This window comes from Prionailurus bengalensis, chromosome A2 (assembly GCF_016509475.1).
Source record: "Prionailurus bengalensis isolate Pbe53 chromosome A2, Fcat_Pben_1.1_paternal_pri, whole genome shotgun sequence".
Lineage (NCBI taxonomy): Eukaryota > Metazoa > Chordata > Mammalia > Carnivora > Felidae > Prionailurus > Prionailurus bengalensis.
This window is the reverse complement of record NC_057348.1, coordinates 62,274,842-62,287,421: the sequence shown is the minus strand read 5'-3', so window position 1 is coordinate 62,287,421 and position 12,580 is coordinate 62,274,842. Positions and strand designations below refer to the sequence as shown.

The 12,580-nt window shown below is 50.0% G+C and overlaps 1 protein-coding gene across 6 annotated transcripts in view; it reads right to left on the bottom strand.

Moving 5' to 3' along the window:
* Window positions 1-572: 572 nt before the first annotated feature.
* The window catches only part of UPP1 (uridine phosphorylase 1), a 29,241-nt gene continuing 17,233 nt past the window's right edge, over window positions 573-12,580 (bottom strand). For 4 of the 6 annotated variants that reach the window (XM_043588431.1, XM_043588429.1, XM_043588432.1 and 1 more), the window contains 6 exons: window positions 8,484-8,601; window positions 5,339-5,497; window positions 4,245-4,359; window positions 1,797-2,006; window positions 1,365-1,511; window positions 573-853 (listed from right to left, as the gene is read on the bottom strand). In XM_043588431.1, coding sequence (XP_043444366.1) covers window positions 696-853; window positions 1,365-1,511; window positions 1,797-2,006; window positions 4,245-4,359; window positions 5,339-5,497; window positions 8,484-8,601 — 907 coding nt within the window. In that variant the 3' untranslated portion in view covers window positions 573-695. Of the gene's footprint in view, window positions 854-1,364; window positions 1,512-1,796; window positions 2,007-3,442; window positions 3,784-4,244; window positions 4,360-5,338; window positions 5,498-8,483; window positions 8,602-12,580 lie in introns of those variants that run through there. The other 2 variants (XM_043588434.1, XM_043588435.1) reach the window with 2 other exon arrangements.

Sequence of the window (12,580 nt, the reverse complement as noted above, 5' to 3'; positions counted from 1 at the left end):
TCCCAGCTGTCAGGACAGAGCCCCACGTGGGGCTCGAACCCATGAACTGTAAGATCATGACCTGAGCCAAAGTTGGATGCTTAACCGATTGAGCCTCCCAGGCGCCCGTATACGGGGACATTTTTAACCACAGCTTTAGGAGACTCATGTTCCCTCTGAGTCTTGGGGGGCTGGAAAGCCCTTGGCCCCGATGCACAGCTGGCACCTGCCTCAGAAAATCAGCATCTACACAGACCTTCCGCACTGCCTGATCCTACACCAGACCCGGGCGGGGGCTGCCTCACTCCGACTCTTGATTTCAGCTCAGGTCATGATCTCACGGTTCAGGAGTTTGAGCCCCACTCCAGCTCTGTGCTGAACATAGAGCCTGCTTGGGATTCTCTCTCTCCCTCTCTCTGTCCCTCCCCCACTCATGTTTTTTCTCTCTCTCAGAACAAATAAACATTAAAAAAAGCCACTTGTGTCATTAATGCAGGATTCTTTGCCTCTGAAATACAATCCAATTCCCTAAATTCCAAATTTTAAAATGAGCACAAAGACGTACAAAAGGAGATTTTGAAGGTGATTTTTTAAAAAGATTATTTATTTCAGTAATCTGCATCCCCAACGTGGGGCTCAAACTCAGGACCCTGAGAGCTGAGCCAGCCTGGCACCTGGGTGCTGATTTTATTTATAGCAACTGCAACTTGGCGTCTTCAGAGATCCCGGGGGTTTCCGGCAGCCGCGAGGCGCTTCTTGATGAAGTGACCCACCAGGCGCTGCGGCCGCTCCTGGTACTCGACCAGCACTTCATGAGGACTTTTGACCTGGTCCCCTTCCAGGCGGTTCAGCAGAGTGACACAGACCACGGCCACTGCAGAGACCAAACGCCACATCCACACAAAGTGCTGGGTTTCCAGCTTGCCTTGCTGACCCCGGCCGAGGCATCCCCTCTGCTGTCCCCGCAGGATCAACCCCTCAGCCTTCACTTCCAAAAGAAGCTCTCGAGCAAATCCCAGGACTGGCTTGGGGTGGGAGGAGCCCTATCCTGCCTTCCAAGGCCAGGCTTCCGGGGATTCTGGAAGGCAGAGCTGGACCCTGCCGGGGACACGAGGAACTCGGGGGTGGAACCCTCAGCTGCGCTGGCAGCTTCCTGACCTGAGCCGAGGTGGGTCTTTCTCATCCCACTTAGAGGCCCGGGGGCTCCTGAGGGCCCTGCAGCAGACTGTGTGACGGTCAAGGGTGTCTGAGCACAGGGCTGGACGATGCCAACCCGTCCACACGTGCCTCGGGGCTGGTGGGTGGTAGGGGCAGGAGGAGGGCCCGGACGGGGCCTGGAGGCTGAGCCCTGGAGGAAGGACCCCCGTGACCAAATGCTCACCCACCTTGGAGGCCGCACGCGCTGCACATGGCAGCCAGGACCGAAGACTCCATCTCAATGTTGCGGATGCCGGCCGCGTGGGCCGCCTCCAAGTACTCCTGCTTGTCCTTCTCTGAGTAGGAGCAGAGGGCACCATCCAGACGCCCTTGCCCTGAAGACACATGGAGACGTGCCAGCGTTGACTTGGGTGTGCTCACTACTTGCACGCAGTAAGGGCCTACTGCGTGCCTGCGACGTGCTTCCCGCCGGGACACGGGGACACTTTGGATCCCCCCAGGCCCTGACCGCCCTGGAGCCCAAACCGCCCACTCATAAGCAGAGCGCTATGAATGCCATGGAAACATTGAAGAGACAGGAGCCCAGGAGTGACGGAGACCCTCCCCCGTGCAGGAGTCCCCCGCCCCCACCCCTGGGAGGCCAGGCCCGTCCCCGTCACCTTCATAGAAGTCAGAGGTGCACATAGTGTTCCCCAGGACCGTGGGGAACTCCCGCAGGTCTGCACCGCACTGCATCAGCTCCTGCGCGAGCCGCTCATCCAGGTGTGTCCTATGAACCACCCGCTTCCCCAGGACCATCTGCTCGAACACGGGCTTGAAGGAGGCATCCACCGCCTGGCGGGTGATGACCACAGAGCCAGGCTCCAAACCTGGAGGGAGAAGCAGACGTCGTGGCCACACGGGGCAGACAGGGAGGGCACCGCAGAGCAGAAAGGAAAATGACCCATCTACACCAGAAAATACCAGGATGCCCTGTAATGTTCGAAGAGGAAATCGCTAAGGATCGATTTTCTGCATCAAATTCTTTTTCTGATGACTGAGGTAAGACATTAGCATTTTTCTTTTCTTTTTCTGATGATAGAGGCAGAGAATATGGAAGAGCAAAGAGCAAAGAAAAAGAAATTGCCAGGAGGCCCTGTCCCTGCCTGATGTGCCGCGCCTTCCAGCCACCACTCTGTAACTGGCACCCCGCCGCTCAGGTGACCACAATGTGCCAAACTGGTCCCAGTTTTGTGCTTTCTCATTATGTAATATTTCAAGGAACTACAAACATAGGCAAGAAATCTTGTGCGTCCCAAACCCAGCTCGGGCAACGACTGATTCCCAACCCATCCTGCTCTCCTTTCATCCGCGTGTTACTAGGTTCCACGTCGAATGCTTTCTGGGCACACCTTCCTGGGGTATTTTGCTATTTGTAGGGTCATTCCTTGGCTCTCATTCCTTGATCTTACAATAGCTTCGTGTGGGATTTGACCACGAGCCTTTCCTGATACTTATCCGAATGGGAAATTGGGTTTCCTAAACATTAGGAATGGAGGAGGAGGAAGCCAGTGGATGGTTCTAGAGCCCCCAGAGTGGCTGTTTTCATGAAACATTACAAAGTATGTTCTCCGCCCCTGCATGTTTATCTGGACTTTCTCTCCCGTGCTGTTTTGGTCCCTCCTGGTCATCGAGACCCTCCTCTCTGCAGCTGGTCCCACGCTGGGGTTGAAACTGAATGGTGCTCAGCGCTCCCCTTCCTTCATTAGCCTGGGGAGTTCATGCCCTTTCTGATGTCCAGTCACCCTCAAGCTGGGGTGTGTGAGCCCCTCCCCTTCCTCAGAGTCCCTGCTGGCTACGTGGGGGGGGGGGGGGGGGGGGGGAGGGGGGCTGTTTGTTCTCACGACCCTGTGCTTCTTCCCAAGTGGTGCCCCGGCACCCGCCCACCACCCTTATGCTGGCTGGAATTTGTGGAGATGCCACACCATGCGTTGTCACCAGCATCATCTGGGGTCTGGGTCAGCTCTCTAGTGGCTGTTTTTTATGGGGCTATTTTAGGGGACTCAAAATCGACACCACGTGTTCCACCACGCTCTCTGATCATCAACTGTAAAAATCCCTCCAGAGCAAGAACTCAAACTCAGATCTTTAGGGTCTTTGGCAGACACTGGTGTGATGTGCACACGCTGTGAGTATCCATCTGGCGGACGGCACCGGGGCCGAGACCAAAACCATTCAGGCACCCGTACTCTTCCCTGAGAACAGCTTAAACATTGACTTCTAATCCTTCAAGCACCGGTATTTACACAGCAATCTGTCTGTATACATGAGAAAACGGGATAATGCATCCAGAAGATTTGGGGTCTACTGCAGTCTCCGCCCCTGGTCAGAAAACCTAAATTCCAGAAGTGCGGTCAGTCAAGGAGAGGTCACAACCCCACACGTGCAGGGCAGAACCAGTAACAGCCGGTATAGGCTCCTCCGGGCTCCAAGCCCCCCAGGCAGTTCCCCGCAGGGAGACGCCCACCAGGCACAGGGGCACAGGGCGGGAATGTCTGAGTCAGAGAATGATCAGCTTCTATAAAGCAAATGTGCCCCAGGGGCCTTGGCTCTGAACTCAGCCTTGGCTTTCTTACAACATCCTGTTCTCTTTGTTCTCTTTGTGGCTTTCAGGGACAAAACAAAACCCGTTCAGGTTGGCCTGGGGACCCTTTAGGCAACTTAAGGACACTTATCTTAACTTTGGGTTCCATCTCTGTCTTTGAGTTTCCTGTTGGTTTTCTCCTAAGGTGCTTGAATCCTTGCAGGGATTGGGGAGCGCAGGGGACAGGAGAGAGGCAGAGAAGAAGCGGTTAGAAGGCACGGAGAGAGGCAGGCAGACAAGGAGACTCCACGGTCGCTCCCAAAAGGAGGAGGCTCTGCACACGCTGGGCTTAGGGCCCTTCCGCTACCTACTTGGGCCTAGTGGTCCCGGCCGAACCGGAAACAACGAGAGCTTCTCTTCGTGCCTCCTGCCAGCCAGCTTCCTTGAACAAAGCTGGGTAGAGAGCTCTTCGTACCCAAGCCCGCCCCACACTGGGTCTGCAGCGGGGACACTGGCCCTGGGCGGAGGCCCTTGGCACACTCACCGATCCCACCCGAGGTGCCGATGCGGATGACAGTGACGTCGGAGCAGCGGGCGTGGTACAGAAGCTTGATGAGCTCGTGCAGCATGACTGAGGTAGAAGGGATGCCGATGCCGTGCTAGAACCGGGAGGGACGTCGCGTTACCTGGTGGGGGGGGGACAGGAGGCGGGGCGAGGGGGCGGCCAGGGCGCTCTCTGTGCATCGCGCACCGGCAGGGAGATGACATGACCTTCCAAGTATAAACCTAAAACCTACTGGGGCGCCTGGGGGGGGCTCAGTGCAGTGAGCGTCCGATTCTTGACTTCGGCTCAGGTCATGATCTCATGGTTCATGAGTTCGAGCCGTACATCGGGCTCTGTGCTGCCAGCACCAACCCTGCTTGGGATCCCCCTCTCTCTCTGCCCCTCCCCTGTACTCTCTCTCTCAAAATAAATAAACTAATTAATTAAAACTATTGACACTTTGGGAAATGCAAACGTTTGCATGAAGGGGTCGCACAGCTGGTCCCCACATCTGCGAAGCAGGTAGCAGCCCAGGAAATGGAGGCTTGGCGGGGAAGCAACAGCCCGCTACTTAAGCGCCAGGTAAGGAGCGTCCCCACCGGCCGGAGACGCTGCACAGATGCCCACGCCACGCACAACTGTCACAGTTTTACATGTCCTGCTTCTCTCCCTGCGCTCTCTGCTTCTGCCTCAAAAAGTAACGGCCGGTACCTTGGCTACTGGGTGCCCGCCACCTCGCTGGTCTATTTCAGAGGCCCTCCTAGGGCACATCTCCCACTAAGCCCTTCCCGAGTGCCCACACACGCACAGGCACTGCTCCCAAGGCTGGGGCGAGCTCTCGCACCTATGTTGATCACGTGTGACCTTGCATAGCTCCTGCCTCCACGAACTATCTGGAACTGAACACCGTCTCCACACACTGGAGTGCTCTGGACGGTTCACGCTGCTAGAGACGTCTCACCCTGCCCCCAGCCCGACAGCATAAACAGGTGTCGAGGGGACCAGGCCTGTGTGTGTGCAGAGAGCAGGAGGCGGGGGTGACAGGGGGCTTGCGGAGCCCCAGGCCCAAGCCCACCGTCAGGGCAGGTACTCACGCTGACAGACAGCACGGGGCCCACTTTGAACATGACGTAGCGATCGGTCCCCACGCAGATGTTGGGATATTCTGCACCTGGGTGGTCAAGGCCCAGCTCCTTGGCCATGTATTTGGTGAACGCTTCCATCCGGGTGGGGCTTCCCCCGACACACACGAACTGCAGCCAGAGAACAGAGCCCCGTCAGCACAGGCACAGAGCACCATGAAGGGTGCTACCTAGATGCAGACATTAGCATCACCTAGACATTGCTGGGAAAAAAGGCCTCACAGCTCCTGTGTCCGGGGAGCCCAGTTACGTGTGCTATTGTGAGTGATGCAGAGGCTTGTGCGTGATGCACACTCGCTCAGTGTGAGAAATGCCGGGTCACAGTTCTGCACGACACAGGGAAACCAGACCCTTGTTATCTCTGGGGAGCTAATTCGAGGTTCCATGCCTGCCCGGCCTCTGTCCATCAAGTGCACAGCTCGGCCGATGTCCTGGAGGGAGCCTCACCGTGCGACCGGGGCCCCCCAGCCCATCTGTACAATGGGCTTCTAACCAACATCTCCCACCCAGACGTCCAAGAGCCAAACGGCCAAAGTATGGAAAGAGCCAAGGGCCCAGTGGGAGTCGGAAACTGGTAGAAATCAGGTGCGTGAGTGGCGCTCAGAGAAGTAAAACTTAAAATCTGCAAAGTATTATATATACAGTCTTACTTTCCATTTTGTTTTACACAAGAAGAAAAAGTAAATGAGCTGGTTTTAAGGAGTTTGATGATGAAAGAATTATTAGTTTCTAAACATGACAAAAGAAATCCCCACCACCTAGAAAGGTTAAATTCAAACGCATGGAAAGTAAATACATTAAGAACACAATGCACAGCAAAGAAAAACGACAACAGAAGGACAAAGCAACCCACTGATATCTGCAAATGCCACATCCCATAGGAGTTAGTCTCCAAAACATATAAGGAATTTATACAACTCAACAGCAAAGAAACCAAATAACCCCATTTTAGGGGTGCCTGGGTAGCGCAGTTGGTTAAGCATCTGGCTCTTGATCTCGGTCATGATCCCATAGTTCGTGAGTTCAAGCCCTGCACCAGGCTCTGTGCTGACAGTGTAGACAGCACAGAGAGAGATTCTCTCTCTCCCTCTCTCTTTCTGCCCCTCCCCAACTTGTGTTTTCTCTCTCTCTCAAAATAAATAAACTTTAAAGCAACAACAACAAAAAAAACAAAAACAAAATAATCCCATTTCAAAAAATGACCTTAATAGACATTTTTCCAAAGAAGACTTCCACATGGCCAACAGACACATGAAAAGAGGCTCCACAACACTCATCATCAGGGAGATGCGAATCAAAACCACAATGAGATACCACCTCCCACCTGTCAGAGTAGCTAAAATCAACAACACAAGAAACAACAAGTGTTGGTGAAGATGTGGAGAAAGGGGAGCCCTCGAGCACTGTTGATGAGAATGCAAACTGGTACAGCCACTCTGGAAAACAGTATGGAGGGTCCTGAAAAAGTTAAAAATAGGGGGCACCTGGGTGACTCGGTGGGTGAAGGTTCCGGCTCTTGGTTTCAGCTCTGGTCATGATCTCACAGTTCATGAAATCGAGCCCCACTTTGGGCTCTGCGCTGACAGCATGGAGCCTGCTTGGGATTCTGTCTCTCCCTCTACCCATCCCCTGCTCAAACTCGCTTACTCTGTCTCTCTCTCTCTCTCTCAAAATAAATAAATAAATAAATAAACTTTAAGAAAGATAAAAAAATAAAATTAAAAGTAGAAAAATCATATGATCCAATAATTCTACTACGGAGTATTTACCCAAAGAAAACAAAAACACTAATTCAAGAAGTTATATACATCCTTATGTTTATGGCAGATTTATTTATAATAGCTATACATCGAAGCAACACAAGTGTCCATGGACAGATGAATGGATAAAGAAGATACAAATAAATGAATAAATGTGTGTGTGTGTGCGCACACGTGTGTGTGTGTGTCCACATACAATGGGATATTACTCAGCCATAAAAAAAGAATGAGATTTGCCATTTGCAACAACATGGATGGAGCTAGAGAGTATAACACTAAGTGAAATAAGTCTGTCCAAAAAAGATAAATACCATATGATTTCACTCACATGTGGAATTTAGGAAACAAAGCTAACTGATTAAGAAAAAAGAGACCAACAAAAAAAAAAAAACAGACTTTAAGTACAGAGAACAAACTGGTGGTTACCAGAGGGGAGAGTGTAGGGGGGATGGGGGAAGAGGTAAGGAGGATTGAGAGGCACAGACTTTCGGGTACAAAATAAATGAGTCATGGAGATGAAAAGTATGGCATAGGGAATATACTCAACAGGATGGTAATAACATTGATGACAGATGATGATCACATTATCATGGCGAGCACTGAGAGATGTACAGAATTGTTGAGTCATGATATTGTGCACCTGAAACTAATTTAACACCATATGTTAATTATACCCCAATTAAGAAAATACTATTAGTTCTAAGTAACCAGAGAAAATACCTCTCATAAAAAAAAGAATACATGGGGAGTCATCTCATAGCTGGAAAGGAATACGCTGGCTGCTAAGACAGACCCGTGGAGAAGCAGGGAAATTTTGAGTCATTCATTGTTTTGATTTTGAATCTAAACATTAGTCCATCTTTACCCACAGGGATCAGACATTTCAAAAGTCCTGTGCCAGGATAAACCAACACTGAGGAACTCAGGACTCTGTGGGGGAAATGGGCTAGAAGTTGCATTCAGCCAAGTAAGCCATTAAAAGAACAAACATGCACTTTAAATTACAAGGAGACACGTGTAATTACTCGCTTATTCTCCCTTGTTCCTCTACAGAATGTTTTGTAACTCCTTTTCTCAGAGTGGAGCATTAGGAAATTTATTTTATATGGTTTCCATTACACACTGAATTTATAAGAGATTATTTAGGCACCAATATGGCAGAACTTACAAGGTTTCCTTCATAAACTCATTAGTTTACATATTTTAAAAGCAACGGTTAGCAAAAATCTGAAGATATAACTTGATGAACTTGTCCTCTGTGCCCATGTCTACCAGTATCACCTATGACGAGACTGATGTTAAGACAAATCCCCAGAATCAACAGCCCTGCCTTTTACCTTCACATCTCCAAACATAGCAGGGAGATCATGCGTGCTGGTGCTGAGATGGAAGTGGTACAGGACATCTTCTTGCATTGTTGCTACATTTGGGTTGGTGGGTTGTACAAAGTGGCCACTGTCACAAAATAGAAAGGCGAAAGGTTTATAGAACACCAGAACCCAGTGGCCAAAGTGAGAACAGAAGCATCCTGTGTCAGTTGAGATGGGACACCCTTGCACCACAAATGTTCCCACCTGCCTGTGTCCGTTCTGCCCCCTTCTCCTTCCCCACATCTCCTCCCCACACCCCGGGCCCCTGTTTGGAGGAGAATCACAAAGAACTCAGAAGAGCCAAGAAAATACAAAGATCAAAGTGCTAAATCACCCTATAGAAAGTATAGCCAGTTGCTACCCAACCCAAGTTCATTCGACACCTGAACTTGGCTTTATTTTCAAAATAATACATTCACAGAGGAAATATGGATGGGAATAAAAGAAAAAAGAAAAAAAAGCTTCTTGTTCTCCCTTCCAGAGGTAACCTTTCCAATCTGTACACCTTGGGTTTAATTTTTCTTGTCTTATTGCATTAGCCAGTACCACTCCTGTACAATGTCCAACGGGAGGGATGAGAGAAGACATCTTTCCATTTTGGTTTTCTTTCCAGTGTGGCCACTTGAAAGTGTGTGTGGCTCACATTATTCTTTCTTTCTTTCTTTCTTTCTTTCTTTCTTTCTTTTCTTTCTTTCTTTCTTTCTTTCTTTCTTTCTTTTTAACATTTTATTCATTTTTTGAGAGTGAGAGAGAGAGAAAGAGTGTGAGTGGGGGAGGGGCAGAGAGAGGGAGACACAGAATCCAAAGCCGATTCCAGGCTCTGAGCTCTGAGCTGTCAGCGCAGAGCCTGATGTGGGGCTTGAATTCACAAACTGTGAGATAATGACCTGAGGTGAAGCCGGCCGCTCAACCGACTGAGCCACCCAGGAGCCCCTCACATTATTATTTCTATCAGACAGCACACTGCCAGCCTAGAATAGGGGTCAGCAAACCTTTTTTCATAAAAGGCCAGATAGTAAATATTTTGAGTTTCACAGGCCACATGGGCTCTGTCACAACTCAATCCTGATGTTGTCACGTGAAAGGGACCAGAGGCAAATGCAAGTGTGTGTGGTTGTGTTCCAATAAAACTTTATTTACACAACCAGATGTGTAGGTCTAGACCACATCTCCAACTTGACAAGCTTAAACACGCCTCCTTTGACATCTGTGCCTGCTTGACTCCCAGAGGCCGCGGTGCTCCCCACCAAAGCCTGGCCTGTCGGGCACCAGGGGTGTGCAGACAGACATGGATCCCTGAGTGAGGGCATTCAGAAGCTTCTCATTCTTCCTTCCACGCCTGACCTTCTGCCCAGAACCCACTGATCTGTTTCCTCAATTTAACTCCGTAAGAAAAAAAAAAAAAAAAAAAAAAAACAGAAAGAGATGTAAGAGAAGAGGCTCTCAGCTGCCTGTGACTTGGAAATTCCACCACATGACTGCACGGGCTGGCTTGAGTCTCTCACACCCTGTAAACCAAGCCCATCAGAAAAAGTATGCTGCAGAACTCCTCCGGGGAGATGCTTTATGGGACTCAGGTCCCCAGCGCAGTGGCTGTTTCCTTGGGGGTGTGAGAGTTCGGGACATGTGCCCAATGTTTCAAAATCTAACTGAAAACACACATTTCCCTACCAAAGAGATGTGCTGGATAGCCATAATGCCAATAATGCAAAGCAGGCTCCAGGCTCCGAGCTGTCAGCACAGAGCCCGACGCGGGGCTCAAACCCACAGACTGCCGGATCGTGACCTAAGCTGAAGTTGGCCCGTCACTGTCTGAGCCACCAGGCACCCAACAAGCAAACATTTCTAAGAATTTTAACTCGATAAGCAAGCGATGGATGTCTTGCAACGTGAGTCGTACGTGGCACCGAATGATACATGATGACAACTGAGCCAATGGTCCTTCTCTCTCTCTCTCTGCGGGATTGTGGGCGATCGTCTCCCAGGCTCGGATGCTCGGTCTCAGGCTGTGGTGTTTGGCAGAAATCAGTGATTTTTCAGCACGTTGGAAGGTACCCACAACTGGCACTGGTGTCTTTTCTGTCACTTCAAAGCACCTGTGGACAGTCCTTTGCTTTTCCAGACAAGAGTGAGCTTAGGAACGCTTTGCTTCATTCTAGCTCAGGCTGCCTGCGGACAGAGACCCTTTCCTCCACTACCTTATTACCAGTTACAGTAAATACAGTCTATGACGAGAGTTTATTGATACTGCACTATAGTCAACATCCGTGCGAGCGTATACAAGGGCCCCCATGCAGAAAAAGATCCCAGGGAACCAATAGACAGCAGTGATTCCATTAGTGATCGTGAAAGTCGTCCTACACAGTAACCCTCCTCTCTCGTCTCCCTCACACAAGCCACAAAGGCTTTCAAACATAAGTACAGGTTAATTTATTTTTCTATTCTGTATTTTCCTTATTATTGTGTATTATGTGACAGTATTGTAATCATTTTTACATGGATATTTTTGGATTTTGGAGCGAACCATCTGGCAAACCAAGGTTTGACTGTATTGATTTTGGCTTAGGGTGCAACAACATGGGTGATCGCCTGGGAGAGCAAGCTATCCATATGACTAAGTCATGAGTTCCTGTTTGCACCAATCACTCCGCCAGACCTGAAAAGTCACTGTAAGGCACTTTGTGCCCCAAGATGCCCAAAATCGAGTAAGGAAAACAGACGGGAGCAAACACAGCTACAGTATGGTAGTAACTGCGGTAAGACAGAGAAGGGCACAGCATTCAGGCCACGACAGTGTCTGTGGCCTGCGGGGCAGATCCAGCTGGAGTCTGATTGGGGTTTTGTAGGCACACGGCCTCACTCATCCGTTTACACTGTACCCACGGCTGCTATGAAAATTCTGACACCTTCACACGGTCATGGCGTCCTAAGGTCTTCTCACGACAACTGTCACTGATGACAGGATGGTTGCTACATGCCTTCGGGATGTTATGGTCACGGAGGACCAAGTAGAAGGGCTGAGCGGCAAGCGTCAGAACTGACAAAACAGGATGTGATTAAGACAAGTTTGCCACATTATTTCAAAATGGGAAACTTTTTTTTTCCCCTCTCTGATTCCAGGAAGAGAAGGAGAAGGAAACAGAGCATTACTATGAAGAACACCAATGCTTTTATATATTTTTCAATTCTTTATGTTTTTATTTATTTTTGAGAGAAAGAAAGAGACAGAGCATGAGCAGGGAAGGGACAGAGAGGGAGGGGACACAGAATCCAAAGCAGGCTCCAGGCTCCGAGCTGTCAGCACAGAGCCTGACGCGGGGCTCGAACCCACGAACTGTGAGATCATGACCGAGCCGAAGTCGGACGCTCAACCGGGGCTCAACCTGAGCCACCCGGGGACCCCCTGCAATGCTTTTAAAATAGATAAATTGGACAAGGACCATAATGAACCAGACCATGTCAGAACTTACTTTTTAAAAGATGTTAAAACAAATCAAAGACATTACTTGGAAAGCTCGTTCTCTCCTCTACATACAATTTCCAGTCACTTTATCTGGCTTTGTCACTTGACTCATTTAACAACTATTTGTGAAACACCTGCTCCGGAAAGGAAATGCAAAATGGATGCAAACTGGCTGATTCTACAAGCTGTCCAGGTGCCTCGGGACAGGTGCTCAGGGACTAGAAGAGGCGAGAAGGGAGTCTGGGGTGGGGGGGTAGGGAGAGCTCAGGGCAGCCAGCCAGATCCAACCCCAGCCACGCATCAGGCCCCGTTCTGGACACAGATACAAACGTTAGTACCTGGGAGGCACTTGGCTTTGCGGTAGAACTGATGTAACTAATAGTTCACGCATGGGGAGCCTGGGTGGCTCAGTCGGTTAAGCATCCAACTCTTGATTTCGGCTCAGGTCATGATCTCACGGTTTATGGGATCTGGTCCCACATCAGGCTGTCTGCTGTCAACATGGAGCCTGCTTGGGATTCTGTGTGTCTCCCTCTCTCTCTGCTCCTCCCCTGCTCATGCTCTCTCTCTCTCAACAATAAACATAAATTTTGAAAATCGA